This window comes from Passer domesticus, chromosome 8 (assembly GCF_036417665.1).
Source record: "Passer domesticus isolate bPasDom1 chromosome 8, bPasDom1.hap1, whole genome shotgun sequence".
In the NCBI taxonomy this organism is placed as follows: Eukaryota; Metazoa; Chordata; class Aves; order Passeriformes; family Passeridae; genus Passer; species Passer domesticus.
In genome coordinates, this window is record NC_087481.1 from 4192014 (window position 1) to 4208438 (window position 16425).

The 16425-nt window shown below is 51.3% G+C and overlaps 1 protein-coding gene and 1 long non-coding RNA gene across 2 annotated transcripts; both read right to left on the minus strand.

The window, feature by feature from the left end:
* Positions 1-8565: 8565 nt before the first annotated feature.
* LOC135305659 (olfactory receptor 14J1-like) lies at positions 8566-9184 on the minus strand. Its single transcript, XM_064429404.1, has one exon. The coding sequence runs from the start codon at positions 9182-9184 to the stop codon at positions 8603-8605; it is 582 nt and encodes a 193-aa protein (XP_064285474.1). The 3' UTR covers positions 8566-8602.
* Positions 9185-12113: 2929 nt separating this feature from the next.
* On the minus strand, positions 12114-13187 carry LOC135305750 (uncharacterized). Its single transcript, XR_010366734.1, has 2 exons — positions 13059-13187; positions 12114-12468 (listed from the first exon to the last, which is right to left on the minus strand). It is a non-coding gene; the product is annotated as an uncharacterized LOC135305750 (long non-coding RNA).
* Between the last annotated feature and the right edge of the window lie 3238 nt (positions 13188-16425).

The window sequence follows — 16425 nt, forward strand, 5'->3', positions numbered from 1 at the left end:
AACATTCCAGGGCTTCCGAGCCCCCCAAGGGTTGTCTCGGTAGCTCTGGACATCCGGAGTGATGTACTGAGCTCCCACACCTACCCACCTTGCAAAACCAGTAAAATCACTCACTGGGAAACCAATTAGACCTGTGCGGAAGGGATCTCCAGGCATGGCCAAGGATAAACGAGAGGAATCCACCCCAGCAGCCTTGGCCCAAGTAAGCCACATATTCTGTCAGTGCCATCCTGGTGGGTTAATTTCCTCTGCACTACAGATGTTACCACATACTACAGCCAATAGAAAAAAATCTCCCAAAACCCCACCTCTCTAATTTAAAGCTGTTCTTCATCTTGCTCATTGGTAAAGAACCCTTCCCCTCCGAGATCAGGGACAAAATCTGAACTAACTGTGCCTCTTGCTCTTTGAGCCCTTCCTCTGTTTCTTCTTTCCTGGTTCCTTTCTTTCCAGCTTCTCTTTCTTTGTTCTCTCTGATCAGGTCTAACTCCCCAGGTCCTAGGGATAAATATTTCCTTACCACACTCAATATCCTTGATTTTATTCTCTCTCTTTCTGCTCAAGCTTCTGGAGTTCACTACGATACCACTGAATAGCCTGCCCCAATTGCTCTTGATTTTCAAACAAGCTCAGTGCTTCTTGAGCAGCTTCAGGGGAATTTCCTGTTCTTCCTGTCACTTGGGATAACACCACCCAGGTATTGAATTCTTGACTGTGCCAACAGCTGCACACCCCACACCTTGCAAAGTTTCCTCCCTCAAACTCACACCACCTGTGTGCTCCACACCCACTCATTCTAATCTCACCCAAGGATAACAAAAGCATTTCCAGCTCTGAGGGCAATGGATGTTTTCAGGTGTTGCTGGTTGTAGGTTCATTAGTGGTATTAGGGATCAGAGTGTCCTTTTCTAGCCAGAGATGAACCCACTTTGCTGGTATCCATCAGGGTTCTTTGTCTGTAATGCCACAAACATAACCCCTTCCCCACATCAGTAAATCTGCAGGTCCTTCCCATAACCCTGTCCTAGGATTTTTAAAATAAATTTCTGGCCGATGCTGTACCAATTCAGAATCTTGCTGCAAACCTGAGTAATGTGTTAATGCTGGTGGTTCACTGTGATTGCCTACTAACCATAGAGGATTCATAGCATGGACAGCTTTCAGCACTTTGTCCTGTGGGCTCAGCCCATCCTGCCCCATTTTTTGTTTATCAAGCAGTCCTTTCAGGACCTGATGTGTCCTTTTGATGACAGCTAACGTGTGGAGTTCCCTGGAATGCCTGTGCTATGCTTCACTCCCCAAGGAGCTGAGAAATCCTGGGTTTGCCAGGCTGTGTATCCTGCCCCGTTGTGTGTTCTGATTTCCTGAGGCAAGCCCATAACAGCAAAGCAGCCTGGCCAGTGTGGAATGCCAAAGCCAGAGCCTTCACTTGTCACAGGAGTGGCCCAAGCCATGGCAGAAAAGGTGTCTGTGGTCACATGAATGCGTTTAAAGCCACCCAAAGAGGCGCAGATGGTCACATCAGTTTGCCACAGCTGCAGGGGCCCTGAACCACTGGGGTTGGCTCCAGGACCCAATCCAGCAATCATAGCCTGGCCCTGTGGACAGCTTGTGACAATTCCCTCAGCATCCTGCAGCCATATTCCAAATTGTTTGGGTAAAACTTTCACACTTTGATGAAAAGCTCGTCAGCCCTTCTGGCTTGGCCAAATTTATTGATGCTGTGAGAAGCAGAGGCCCAGAGTGTTGCCACCAATTGGCCAGCCTTCTCCTTACCTAAGGCCAGGCCTCCCTCCAATCCAGAGTAATTCCAAATATGGGTAATGAAATAATCCTGTTTGTGAGAATTGAGACACTGGCACAGTTGCAAAAAGAGTTGCCACAACCCCTGGTCCTGGATTTCTCTGGAATTCTTCCAGCAGTGCTCGCTTCATGCGCTGGACAACACCACTACATAAAGAGAATCAGAAACAATGTTAAGGGGATCATTTGGCCACTTTTCAAACACTCTGATGAGAGCACGTAGCTCAAGAATCTGTAAGGAATCTCCTGGTGCCTCCAGGATTTCACTGAGTCATTTGCCTTTGTTCTGCCAAGTGAGGCCTGCTCTGGAAGTTTTTCCATTGGCATCAGGCAAGACACCTATTTCTTCATGCACAACAGCCCATCTTTATTCTTCACAGCTCATATTTCTATGGTTTTCTAAAGGCTTTCTGTTTAATTTTAATTGCTTAGTAGCTTACTGCCACTCAGTTCATTGGTTAGTAGTTGCTCATGCAGGTGTCAGTCAAAACCTTTCCTCTCTAACGATGTTTCCATTCTTGTCTCCTGCATAGAAGATATGGGTAGAAGTCTTTCTTCTCCCAGGTGCAAATTGCTTTCTCACAGGAACTTGTCAGGCTAGCTGTTAGCTGTACTTAGCCAAAGTAGCAGGCCTGAGCCATCATTTTACAAGGATAACAAGGCTCTTCTTTTATAGGGCTTTACCTGTATGCAACATTGACATATGATTCTTTCAATCTTAAAGAATCATCTTAAATTTCTGTCATGTGAACTTTGACCTTTGTAATATTTGTGTATGATAGATTTGAGTTCAACTCTGTTTTGAATCATGCCTTCATGGAATCATAGACTCATGGAATCATGAAGGCTGGGAAAGCTCTGTGAGACCATGGAGTCCCAGCAGTGCTCGATGCCCACCTTGTCCCCAGCCCAGAGCCCTGAGTGCCACCTGCAGGCCTTCCTGGGACAGCTGCAGGGATGAGCACTGCAAAGCTCCCTGGGCAGCCCCTGCCAAGGCCTGAGCAGCCTTTCCCTGGGGAAATTCCTCCTGGTGTCCACGCTGAGCCTGCCCTGGCCCAGCCTGAGGCCGTTCCCTCTGCTGCTGTGCCTGTTCCTGGGAGCACAGCCCGAACCCCGGCTGTCCCTCCTGTCAGGGAGTTGTGCAGAGGCAGAAGGGCCCCCTGAGCCTCCTTTTCTCCAGGCTGAGCCCCTTTCCAGCTGCCTCAGCCCCTCCTGGGGCTGCAGCCAGGATGGAATCCTGGTGCTGTACAAAGAGCAGTGTACAGACCTGCCACAGGTGCATTTGTCAGCACATTTTAAACTTTCCTGGCTACAGAAAGGCTCTGCAGCAAGCACACGAGTCAAGTCAGTAGGGACAGTGCCAATGTCCTTTGGCAATGCGTGTGGCCCGGCCCAGCCCGGCCCGCGCTCGGTTCCGCGGTTGCCTGGTAACCGCGCCCGGGCCCTCAGCGTCTGTGCCGGCGCTGCGGCCACAGCGCCAGAGCTCGGCCCTGGCTGCTCGTTTGCAGCCTCGGCGCCTTCAGGCGGCTGCACTCGGCCATTGCCACGGCAGTTGTTGGCACGGCATTGGTTTCTGTCAGCCAGCGCTGTCAATTAGCAGAGAATTGGTCTCTGTGAGCGACTCCTGAACTCACAAAGCATTGGTCTTTGCAAGGGACTCCTGAACTCGCAGAACGTTGGTTTCTGCCAGGGACTCTGGAACTGACAAAGCATTGGTCTTTGCGAGGGACTCTTGAATTTCTTTTGAAGGTAAAGATTGACTCAAGTTCTACTGTCTGTTTTTGTCCCATCTGTGCTCTGAAAGAGAATGCCAGAGGGAAATAGAGGATGGGATAATGCCAGTCTTCAGTTTGGTGGCATGTGTAATAAGTAGTAATACGTTTGTTCATTAATTAAATCAATAGCTAAATAACTATACAATATAAAACAATAGTTAAATAGCTAAGAAAACTTCTTGTGCAGATACATATGGTTGCTGGTTTACTATAGTGCCTTGGGAATTCCATTGTAAAGGTATGCCCTGTGAAAGGAAAGTAATGAGAAGCAGCTGTAACAACAATCCTTAAACTCGCTAGAATTGCTTAGCTTGCAGAAAGTGTATAGTACTAGTAAGAATTGCTTAGCTTGCAGAAAAGTGTATAGTGTTCTGTATAGATATGCCTTATAAGGCATAAGTTCACTCAGTGTTCACAAAGAGGAAGACTAAGGGGGACTAAGCCTTCATCCCACGACCACCAGAAGGCAGAAAAAGACCCCCTAGCAACTGAATGAGCAAGCGCAGAAGACAGATCACGTCATCCCTAAACCCAGAGAAGAAGGCAATAAAAGGTGGACTCAGGGGATAGGAATTTTGTGAGCCAAAGTGGAGCGGAGACTCCGGGCCGCCCAGCGCTGTCCTTGCTTATTCTTGCTTGCAAAAATAATAAAGATAATTATTTGATCCTTAAATTCAGTGGACTTGTTTATCACACTGCCCAGACCCTAAACAGCCCCAAATGTGCCCCAGAAATGTCTCCAGGGACCCCAAAGTGGCCCCTTTTACCCTGTCCGTGAAAATAATAAAAAAATTTGTCCAAAAGATCTAAAAATAGCATTAATTAGCATTAAGAAGGAGAAATAAATGGCCAGTAGTGGTCAATGATTTAATGAAAGGAATTGTTTTATTTAAAACCAATGGCAAATAATTTTTTGATTGCTAAAAATGTATTCAATTTTTCACATAAATATCAAAGGTAATAGAAATATACAGTAATACTAATATAAATTTAAAAACCATAAGTATAATTTTATAAATTAATCAATCTTATTTATTTTAAAAATGCATACTTTTTTATGTTTTGGGATGTCAGACCCAGGTGGGCGATGTCAGACATGGTGAGGCTGGGGTGAGGAGCAGGTTGTCCAAAATGGGTCAGCCTGCAAGGGGCTTGTTCCTCTCCATGCCCAGATCTTCTAGGGAGACATTCAGCATCAAGATCACCTGGGGAATCGTTCTTTCACCTCTTTTCTGAACTGAAAAATAAAACCCCACACACGTGATTAAAACCAAACATCATGCCGTCGGTGCACTTTGAAATCTCCCTCCTTAACAGAACTCCAGACTGACTCCAAGCTGCTTCACAAGCCCTGAAGACTTGGAGGACAATTGAAGGGAGACAAAGAGCTCCTGAGGGCTTTCTGTGTTCCAATCAGCCCCACGGTGGATTTGGGGCTGGGTCCAGGAGCCTCAGGCACTGAGAGAAGGATGAAGAAGCTGCTCAAGTAGTCAGCAGCAAAACTCCAAGTGCCTTGGAGCATGGCTTGTCCCCAGGGAGGGCAGGGAGTGCCAAAGGCTCCCCAGGGACTGCTGAGAGCAGATGCTTGAGGCCAGGAGTGCAGGGAGCCCAAGGCTCTGGGCAGGGAACTGCAATGCTGAGCAAGGCCTGGGCTGGCTGGGGGAAGCAGAAAGGCCAAGCCCTGAGCCCAGCCTGGGCCAGCAGGGCCTGTCCCTCACGGGTGGCTCGGGGCTCTCTGTGGGGCAGGGGGATGTGAGGGGCAGCAAGGACAAATGCCATCAACCTGCAGCCCCTGCCAGCCTGGCCAGGGAGGCCGAGGGAGAGCCAAAGTGCAGCCCCTGCCAGGAAAGTTCCTGCTGTGGGGCCTCCAGAGGCGCTGCCCGAGCCCAGGGCACAAAGGCCTGGGTGCCTGTGGCCCTGCCAGCCCTGCCCAGCCCTCGGCCATCTGTCCTGCAGGCTGTGCCCCCTGTGCGTGCTGCCCCTGTGCCCTGGCCGGCTGCACTCGCCCCTCTCGCTGTTCCCCAGCATTTCTCAGCCAGCGTTTCTGTGCCCTCCCTGGTCTCCCTGCATCCAGCGCTGCCGGCTCCTGGCACACAGAGCCGGCCATGGCCCAGCCTCACGCTGCCACACCTCGAGCACCACAATTCCACCCTGGCAGGGACTTTGCTTTCTCCTCAGCTCCAGCCTGAACCTTCCAAGCTGCACTTTGGGGAGGTTTCCTGCAATTCCCACTCCCAAGGAAAGCTCTGTCTCCTGCTGTTCATGAACAGAGAAGGGCTGGTGGGAGAAGTGCTGGTCAGAGGCTGTTTAGGGCACAGTCACAATGAAATTATTGACTTTTTAAATATTCTGTAAAAGAAGGAGGGGCATCAATAAATCTTCTACACTGGACTTTTGAGGGCAGACTTTGGCCTGTTGAGGATGCAGATTTGGGGAGTACCAAATCAGGTCTTGATTTTTTTTAAAAAACAGCCCTCAAAAACCACTAGTTCCAGGAAGGATGGAAACACTTGAAAAAAGAAATCTTGAAGGGGCAAGAGTAGGCTGCCCCCTTTGTGCAGAAAGATGACCCAGAGGGGGAAATGACTGGCCTGGCATGGCATGGAGCTTTTCAAGGAAAAGGGGGATTAAAAAGGGATTAAAAAGGATATTTTTAGGGATTAAAAAGAGGGTGCAGCACCGTTGGACATAGAGGCAGGTAAATCAAGAAATGTTTGAGGATGTTGTTAGGTCATGCAGAAAGAAAATTAGAGAGGTAAAAGCTCAGTTAGGACTTAACTTGGATACTTCTGTGAAGGTTAATTATTATGTTTTTATAGGTACATTAATGTCAAAAGGAGGGGTAAGGACAACCTGCATTTCTTACTGTGAGGGATATGATTACCAAAGATGAAGAATGGGCTGAGGTACTTCAGCCCTTCTTTGCCTCAGTTTTCAACAATAAGACAGGCCATCCTCAGGACAAGTGTTCTCCTGAGCTGGTAGATGGGCACAGGGAGCAGAACAGCCCCCTGGAATCCAGGAGGAAGCAGCTGGAGACCTGCTGAGCCACTCAGGTGCTCACAGGTGTCTCTGGGATCAGAGGGGATCCATCCTAGAGGGATGATGGAGCTGGTGGATGATCTCCCCAAGCTGCTCTCCATCATTTACCATCAGTCCTGGCTCAGCAGGGAGGTCCCAGAGGAGTGGAGGTGCCAGTGTGAGCCCATCCCCAAGAGGGGCTGGAAGGAGGGTCTGGGGAACTCCAGGCCTGTCAGCCTGACCTTGGTGCCTGGCAAGGTTATGGAGCAGATCACCTTGAGAGCCATCACAGGGCACCCACAGGATGGCTGAGGGATCAGAGCCAGCCAGCGTGGATTTCAATATCTGCATTGATGATCTGTGTGAGGGGATTGAGTGCACCATCAGCAAATTTCCAGATGACACCAAGCTGGGTGTGAGTGTGGATCTGCTGGAGGGTAGCAGGGCTCTGCACAGGGCCCTGGACAGGCTGGATCCAGGGCCCAAATCCAGCAAGGTGAGGTTAAACAAGTCCCAGTGCCGGGTCCTGCACTTTGGCCACAACAACCCCTGCAGTGCTACAGGCTGGGGACAGAGTGGCTGGACAGCAGCCAGACAGAAAGGAACCTGCAGGGACAGATGGACAGCAGGCTGGACATGAGGCAGCAGTGTGCCCAGGTGGCCAAGAAGGCCAATGGCTCCTGGCCTGGATCAGGAATGGTGTGGCCAGCAGGAACAGGGCAGTGATTCTTCTCCAGTGCTCAGCACTGGTGAGGCCACACCTCGAGTGCTGTGTCCAGTTCTGGGTCCCCCAATTTAGGAAGGACATGGAGGGGCTGGAGCGTGTCCAGGGAAGGGCAACAAGGCTGGTGAGGGGTCTGGAAGAGAAGTTTGGTTGAAAGCACATGAGGGAGCGGTGGTTAAGTTAACTGGACGATGCTCTGGGTAGACAAGGTAGTGTTTGGGTGCAGGTTGGACTTGGTGATCTCAAATGTTTGTCACAATAAACCGGAGTGGTTTCCCTGGTGTCCCCCAGCCCTTGCTGGCCCCAGGGGCTGATGGCATTTGTGCTCCCTCAGGTTCATGTCCCCACAGCAGAAGCATGGGGGTGCTCCTGCCTGCTCTGTGCAATGCAAACAGGGGCTCCTGAGCCAGTGCTGCTGTGGCTGTGCCTGCAAGGATGCGGCACCTCTCTGAGCTGGAGGAGAGGCCAGGACTGCAGAGGGGGGATGTTGTTGGCAGCTCCTTGAGGACGCTCTGGGACACTGCCCTGGGCTGTGCAGCGCACTGGGGATGGATCAGCCCCTGCTCTGCTGCTCCTTCCCGTCTCCCCCAGGGCCGTTGCAGAGCCCCGGCCATGCTGTTTGCCCCCAGCCTGCCCACGGCCAGCCTGGGGCTGCTCACCCTGGGGCTTTTCTGTGCTGAGCATTGGCCTGGCCATGTTCTTGAGAGAGCCTGGGCAAGGAGCCTGGAGCCCCCAGGGCCTGGCCTGAGGCGTCAGTGCTGCCCCAGCAGTGCCCATGGCCTGTCCCTGCTGCAGCCCCGGCACTGCCACCCCCAGGACTGTGCCCGGCCCCGAGAGCACTCAGGCCCTGCAGCAACACCAGGGCCACCAGGGCAGCGGGGCAGGGCCACGGCAGCAGCACTGCCAACACCAAGTGCTGCTGCTGCTGCTGGGCCCAGCTGCTGGGCCAGCACTGATCTGCCCCAGCTCTGCACACAGACATTGCTGCTGCAGCTCCAGAGAAGGCAACAAAAGGGCATCTCTGCAGAAAACTCTGCTGGGAGAGATGCTTTAGTTCCATTAAAGCCACCGAGAGTGCAGCCCCTCATTGACACCGTCTGTGGCCACAGGGAAGGTGGAGAGAAAGAAAATGAGAAATGGCATAAACCATGACATATTTTTGATAACAATACGTGAAATGTAAAACAGAGAAAAAGAAACTCAAAAATTAAACCAACAGGAGGTATCAGAGATGACTTCTATTTCAAGAGATTTGCAGAAATTTCCCACACCTTTAATGTTACCAAAACCATCCAGTCATCAGTCTCTTAACTGCAGCCTTGAGCTCCTGGTTCCTCAGGCTGTAGATGAGGGGGTTCAGGGCTGGAGGCACCACCAAGTACAGAACTGACACTGACAGATCCAGGGATGGGGAGGACATGGAGGAGGGTTTCACATGGGCAAACACTGCAGTGCTGAGGAACAGGGAGACCACAGCCAGGTGAGGGAGGCAGGTGGAAAAGGCTTTGTGTCGTCCCTGCTCAGAGGGGATCCTCAGCACAGCCCTGAAGATCTGCACATAGGAGAAAACAATGAACACAAAACAACACAATGATAAGGAGGCACTAACAGCAATGAGCCTAAGTTCCCTGAAGTGAGATTTGGAGCAGGAGAGCTTGAGGATCTGAGGAATTTCACAGAAGAATTGGCCCAGGGCATTGCCATGGCAAAGGGGCAGGGAAAATGTATTGGCTGTGTGGATGAGAGCATTGAGAAAGGCACTGGCCCAGGCAGCTGCTGCCATGTGGGCACAAGCTCTGCTGCCCAGGAGGGTCCCGTAGTGCAGGGGTTTGCAGATGGACACGTAGCGGTCATAGCACATGATGGTCAGGAGGGAAAGCTGTGATCCAAGGAAGAAGAAAATCAGAAAGACCTGAGCAGCACATCCTGTGTAGGAGATGGTCGTGGTGTTCCAGAGGGAATTGTGCATGGCTTTGGGGACAGTGGTGCAGATGGAGCCCAGGTCGCTGAGGGCCAGGTTGAGCAGGAAGAAGAACATGGGCGTGTGCAGGTGGTGGCCGCAGGCTACGGCGCTGATGATGAGGCCGTTGCCCAGAAGGGCAGCCAGGGAGATGCCCAGCAAGAGGCAGAAGTGCAGGAGCTGCAGCTGCCGCGTGTCTGCCAATGCCAGCAGGAGGAAGTGGCTGATGGAGCTGCTGTTGGACATTTGCTGTGGCTGCACATGAGAACCTATGCATGGAGAAAAATACAGTGAAGAGTTAGAGGAGACACCTTTAACCAAAATCAAAGCCATTTCTCATACACCCTCCTCTGTAAAGCACAGACATGTTCTTTAGTGTTTTCGAGTTCTGGGGTTTTCTTTACAAGCTCCCCCATATCTATGCTGGAGTTCTTGGTTATCAGAAACCCTCAGCATTTCTGCTACAATCCGGGAGAACAGAGCAAGTTCTGTGAGGCCAAGTGATGAGTGGAGAGTCAGGGGAGATGATCTGTCATTCTGACCTGCTCAGAGTTTCTCAGGGCTTTAACCTTTCTCAGGTGGAGGATGATCACCTTCCCATGCTTCCCCTAAAGTGTCAGCAGGTACTGCTGAGAGCAGATGGATCCACCACAACCCAGCTCCACAATTTGTAGTCAAGGACTCACTTTGCTCATGTCAGCAACCCAGCAGCATTTTCATTGTCACAACACCTCTGCCTTTCCCCATCAATCTTATCACTCAGAGATGCTCTAGGACATGTTTGCACCCTGGATTGAAGTTCCCAGCTTGGACTGAAATCTCAGGGAGACTCCCAGGTGTCCTTATGATGGCATTGGGTGAAGGGAGATGCAGCTCCTTCCCTGGCTGCACTGACAGCATTGCCCAGAGCCGGGCACTGGGCACAGCATCACCCTGAGCCAGCTGTGCCCCCTCCCAGAGCCCCCAGGGCCGGGCAGCTGCTCCCAGCCCTGTGCTTGGCAGAGGGAACTGGGCCTGGGCCAGCAGAGCTGCCCCACAGCTCTGCTGCAGCTCTGCCTGCACAGGAGGGGCTTCACGCCTTGGAGCCCTGGCCCTGAGGGCAGAGGATTGGCTGGGGGACAGGAGGGAGGGGGCTTGTTCAGAGGGAGGGACTGCACTGGAGGGGATCCTGTGGACATCTGTAAACTCTCCCTGCCACAGCATTTCTGGGTTTTGTTTTTTCTCCCTCCCTGATCTCTCTGCTTCCTGGAGATTTTCCTCTTGCAGGTGTTTCCCTGTGCCTGATCTCTCCCTGCCAGCACTCACAGACCCCAAATCTCTGTGTGCTCTCCTTGGCCTGACAGAACCCTGCCTGTCTGCAGGGCACTGGCTGGGGGCAGATTCTGTTTGCAGCTTGGAGAAAGGACAGCTGACTGAGCCTGATGGGTCCAGCAAAGGTGATGCTGCTGCTGTCCATGGGCAGAGTGTCTGAAAGCACATTAGGGATCTCCTGTGAACCTACTGATCACTAAAAGCAACAGTTCAGATATCTCAGGAACATGTCAAAATTCATAATCAAGCTTTTAATATTTTGGTCCCAATCCCAGACATTCTCCAAGAGTAGGAAACTGAATAGAAACATTAGGAAATTTCCTCATATTTATCAAAATCCTTGTCTTGGAAGTTATACAACTGCTCAGAACCCCTCAGCATGTCAGAGCTTCATGAATATTTCACCTCTCCTGCAGCAGAAATATTCAGAGATGTACTCACAGGGTCTGCAGGCATTGGGATGTTCCAGCTTGAGGAGATCACTCCAGGAGCTGCAGCTGCATTGTCCTGCAGCCAGAGGTTCCTGTGCCAAGGGCTGGCAGTGATTCTGCCCCAGGCACTTCTCAGCACCTTCCCAGCCCTGACTGATTGAAGCTCTCTGTGCCTCTGGGCTGTGCCCGGGCTGGCTGCAGGCAGTGCCCCAGCCCTGCTGGGCTGGCAGAAGAGCTGCTCATCAAGAGAAATGTGCTTTTGAAGCTCTTCTTGCTTACCAGGAGCTGCCTCTGTGCCAGGAGCCCAGCCCAGCTCAGCAGCACAGACACAGCACAAGGACTTTAATGACCCTCTGGGGCTTTGTGCTCAGGCCCTGAACATCAGTCCCTGAGAGGCAGCTGAAGAAACCTCTCCAGAACTGCAAGTCAGAATCCAACTCCAAAGTTTCTTGGACTTTTAATGGGTCCCACTGAGGGACACAACTGAGAAAGTGTCCCCAGGCCCCAGGCAGAGCAGAGAAGTGGAGGCAGTGATGACAGGTGGGGACCAAGAGAAGCCAAGTCTTGGTGGCCTGGGGCACAGCAGCAGGGTCTGTGCCAGCAAGGGCTGGGAGGAGACACCTTGTCCTGAGGCCCTGGGGCCTCCTGGCACAGCCCCAGCCAGGCTGGGCACTGTCAGCCCCTTGTCCTGCCCTCAGCATCCCCCCCTAGCCCACATCCCAGTGGCCTCAAGGATCTGCTGGAAGGAGTCCCTGGGGAGCCTTGCTCAGCAATGGCCCTGGGGGCTCCTGAATGCTCCCAGGGACTGCAGGTTTTTCAAAGGACTTTGGGTTTGGCTTTTGCCTTGGAGTGTCTGAGAGATTTGTGCAATCATGGCCTCCAATTATCTGCTGTAATTAGTCCCTGGAGAGGCTTTGTCAGTAACAACATTCAGTGGGGCTCATTAATGCTTCAGGGTACTTCAGTTATTTGAAGGTACTTGGTGTTTCCCTTTTGATACAGACTCTGTGAGAGGTCTGTGCCATCATGGCCCCAATTATCTGCTTTAACGAGTCCCTTGAGAACTATGTACTGACACTCAGTGGGGCTCATTAATACTTCGAGTTACTCAACGTTGTTTAAGGTACTTTGGATTTTCCTTTTCACACCGAGTCTTTGAGAAGTTTTTGTGCCATCCTGGTCTGCGATTCTCTCCTCCAAGGAGTCCATGAGGAGCCTGTGTTGGAGAGGGACCTCAGTGGGACCCATTCATGCCTTGAGACACTTTGGGTGTTTCCTCTGACTTTGACTCCTGGAAAGGTTTGTGCAATCTCCTCTCAGGCCCTGACGTTCAAGAGCTCCAAATGCACCACAGGGCTCATTAGGATCCAGGAAGTCCTGACAAACCATGGCTCTGCCTTGATTTCCCTCTGCTCTTGGGTAGTTCTTCAGAAAGGTTTCCTGCTGCATTATGGAGAAATATTTAAAAGAGCTATTAGGAAATACATAGTCCTGTTTTAAAGAGTATCTTTTATTACTCTTCTCTTTCAAGTAGGGTGACTGCAGTATTCTGTGGTTGATATCAATCCGGGGTCTCTCCTAAGGAGGCCTGGCCTGCTCACAGAAGCTTTGCCTTGAGGTCTGACCCTGTGTGGACATCCTTGCTCCACATTGCCCAACCCCATCCTGTCTCTCCTCACTCACCTGGGACCTGCTTTGCTCTTAGAACTGCACTCAGGCATAGAGGGATTTTACCTTTTTAGTTTTTTGAGGCAATCTAAAACTCCTGAGTTTCCCTATTGAAAACAGACACCCTCCTCAAATGTGTGCCAGGACCAACCTGCCACCAAGGGCACTGCAGACCTGCCCTGGGCCAGCTGTGAGGGTGGATCATCATCCCAACCTGCCCTGGGCCATGGCAAGGGGCTGTTGCCATGGACACTGCACTGACCCCACTGCTGGGTTTGGCTGCCATGGCAACCCTCATCAGTTCAGGTTTCCTTGGAAACCACCCCAAGGAGCCATTTCTGCAGCCAGGTTCCATGGCCACTTGCCTGCAGAGCTGTTGCTGTCTTCAGCTGCCACGGCAACCCTTAGGACAAAGCAGTGCAAGGGCTGTTCCAGGGACAATTGCAGTGACACTCGTTGGTGTCACCAGGTGCCATGGCAACGGCCACAGGGACCTGTTCCTTAGTTTGGGGCTGAGGCAACCAAGGCCTGGACCCGTTGGGATGGTTGGTGGCCATGGAATCCTGCCCTGGGCCCCTTGCTCAGGGCTGCTGTCGCTGCCCAGAGCCAGAGGGGATCCCTTGCTGGGGGCTTATGCCATGGCCACCTGCCCTGTGCCGCGCTGGCCGCTCAGGCACCAGGAACCAGGAGCAAAGGGCACTGCCAGGGCCAAAGGCCAGCTCAGCCAGACAGAAAGGGGCAGTGCTGGCACTGTTTCCATGGCAGCCCTCACTGGGGGTGACACCTGGGTCACCTGTCCTGGCAGCTGCCATGGAAAGCCCTGGCAGGGACTGAGGGCACAGACACTGGCACTGAGACACGGCTGGGCCGGGTGCTGAGCACAGGGCTGAGCACGCAGAGATGGTTTTGTTCTTGCTGAGCTGCAACAGAGCCAAGGCCTGTCCTGCCCCTCCTCCAGCCACCCTGGGCAGGGGCTGGGGCTGTGGGGGAGCTTGGCAGGGGACACAGCCAGGACAGGTGACCCCAGCTGACCCCGGGGATACCCCAGACCACAGGACATCATGCTCAGTGTATGAAGTGCAGGGAACAAGGAGGAAGGGGGGAATGTTGGAGTGAGAGGTTTTTGCATTGCCAGGTAACTCTTAGGCAACAGGGAGCCCTGTTTCAGCACTGGGCAGGGTCAGTACCAAAGACACAGACACCAACTTAAGGAATCCTGTAATTTATATAATTCACAGCTGCAAAGAATTACAAAAGGATAATCTCAGCAAAGCACATAATCGTGAGCAAAGAATTACAAAAGAAGTTCAGCAATCCAGTGCACACCAGTCATTACCAACATAGATTGCCTGCAGTGATTAAAGAAAGATCCATCACCAGTTACTCTCAGACTTTACCATCACCCAGATCCACACACCAGCTGGGGCAGACAAGGACTGCAGAGCCACTCCCAGACACTGGGAATTCCTGCAGGTGCCTCCACCTTTGCAGGCAAGGAGCCTCCAAGCCTTCTGTGAAAGGACACAGCTTTTACACTGTCAAACAAACAAGCTGACATCACTGCTAGTGTGAGAACATCTGGTTTCCTTCTCCTGTTTGGTTTCTCCCAAAGCCTGGCCAGGGCTCAAGGAGGAATCAAGGGAGTTGACTTTGATCCTTCAGCCCCAAACAAGGCCAGAGGAGGCCTTGTCTGGTTTCTGAATACAGAAAGAGAAATCCATGTTTTATCAAGGAACACATCCACTGATCATGTTGTTAATAATGCTTTGCTAGGGAGTGGATACAAATATAATATTTGGTTGGAAGTTTCAACTAGAGATGAACTTTGCCTCCAGGCCTGTTCAGGCCTTGATCCCAGCCTGTTCAGGCCTTGCTACTTGGATGGGCCCTGAGACCTACAATGAACTACAAGCTTCATAACCATTCTTTCAATAACACTGTTTAGATTTACATATTAGGCATAAAGGCATCTCCCCTTGTGCTTCAATTAAGTGCTGTTAAATTTCATTACTCAAAGCTATTCACATTCCTTTTCAAACATGCCTAAAGAGTTGCTACTATTCTCTCTTCTTTATCAAATGCCTCTCTTTTCTTGAGACTGTCTCTTTTAAGACAAGTCTCAATATTCCACTTTCCAGCACTAAGTGTCACAACAACTCGAACATGGAATGTTAGAGTGCACACCAAGTGCACACACTGCAATGATGACAGACACTGCCACAAATGCATTTCACAGCAGCCTCCAGTTTGGCAGCCATGAAGCCAATCCCATCAAGAAGAATTTTCTTCTTTCTGCCACTCTTCTTCTGCTCTGTCTGTCAAGGTGATTGCTGACTGTTGGCCTTCAAACCCATCACTGACAGCAGTGCAACATTCCTGTCCCATGGCAGCCCAGGGTCCTCCTTGGCCAGCAAGCAGATAATCCAAGGCCATGCGGTTCTGTGGAGTCCCCATTTGTGTTTGTTGGAGCCCATAGGATGTGCTATTGGACATTTAACAGCATTATCTGCTACTTCTAATAATCCATCCAGTCAACTCCACAGGACGGAGCAGCACACATAGGGCACAGGACGAACCAGAATCTTTTGCTTTCTGAAACCCAAGGCACTCCTTGGGGGGAAAAATGTTCTCTGGGCCCCAACTCTTCCTTGTGGTTGTTGCTGAAGGACCCAAAATGGTGGCCCTGCAGCCAGGAGTGGTGTAACACTGACACCGACCAGCTCCAGCAGCCCAAGTTCTACTGACATGGGGAGTGATGGTAAAGCACAAAAATCCCCTCACACTGTGGCCTCTGTAACTAGAACAGGCTTCGGATTCTCCTGAAGGGAAATCTTAGTGAATCCTGTCAAACGGACCATTGTATTCCTGTGTTTTCTTGAACTGTCCCTTCATTGACAGTTACGAGTCAGAGCCCATGGACTGAGTTCTGGCCAGCCCACAGGGTGGGCCCTCCAAGGGAACCCCATTCCTCCCAACTTCAGCTGAGAACAAACCCAGCAATTAGTGACATGGAGTACTTTGGCTACCCTGATCTTGAAATTGCAAGAACTACTCATTAAATTTTGATGACTAATCCCTTGGTGAAACACTGGAGGTGTTTGTGGCAAACAAAGATTCTGGTTGATTATCAAGGTACAACCTCCAGACATCACTAGTACTTTAGTGACACCTTTCTTCATTCTTTTTTCTCAATCTCATTTGAGTAAGGATCAATAATTCTGTTGTCCATGGAGCTGCTGCCTTTTTTATTCCAGAATAATGCCTCCGAGGTCCTTTGCTGTTCAGCTTTACCATGTTGTCTGTGGCTAACAAGGCTTGGTGGGCTCTTTCCCCTTTGGCTGGAAGGGGGCCGGGTCCCAGTCCCTGAGGGCACCCAGAATCCTGGATGGAATTTGCGTGCAAGTCCCTCAGTGTCACAGCAGCCTTCACAGGGAGCCCCATGGATCAGCATTTTCCAAAGGGGCCATTGGGGCAAACAAGGAGATTTGGTCTGGCAGGATGTGTAAAATAGTATCCTGTAATATCTATTTGTTCTCACACAGAACACTTGGCTGCAGGGACATATTCCCATTGTTCCTGCCCAGGTTTCAGGATTCAATATTATCTTTCCCAGGAGCTGTTCCTTCAGCTGCCTCAGGAGGGCCTTTTGGCCTCTGGGCCCACACTCTGGCTCCATTATTAGGACTGCTGGATCCAAACCCTTTATCTCCACAAATGGTAATGACTGGAGGT

Excerpts from the sequence above, each read along its gene's own strand:
- LOC135305659 (XM_064429404.1), bottom strand. The coding sequence starts at position 9,184 with ATGTGCTATGACCGCTACGTGTCCATCTGCAAACCCCTGCACTACGGG.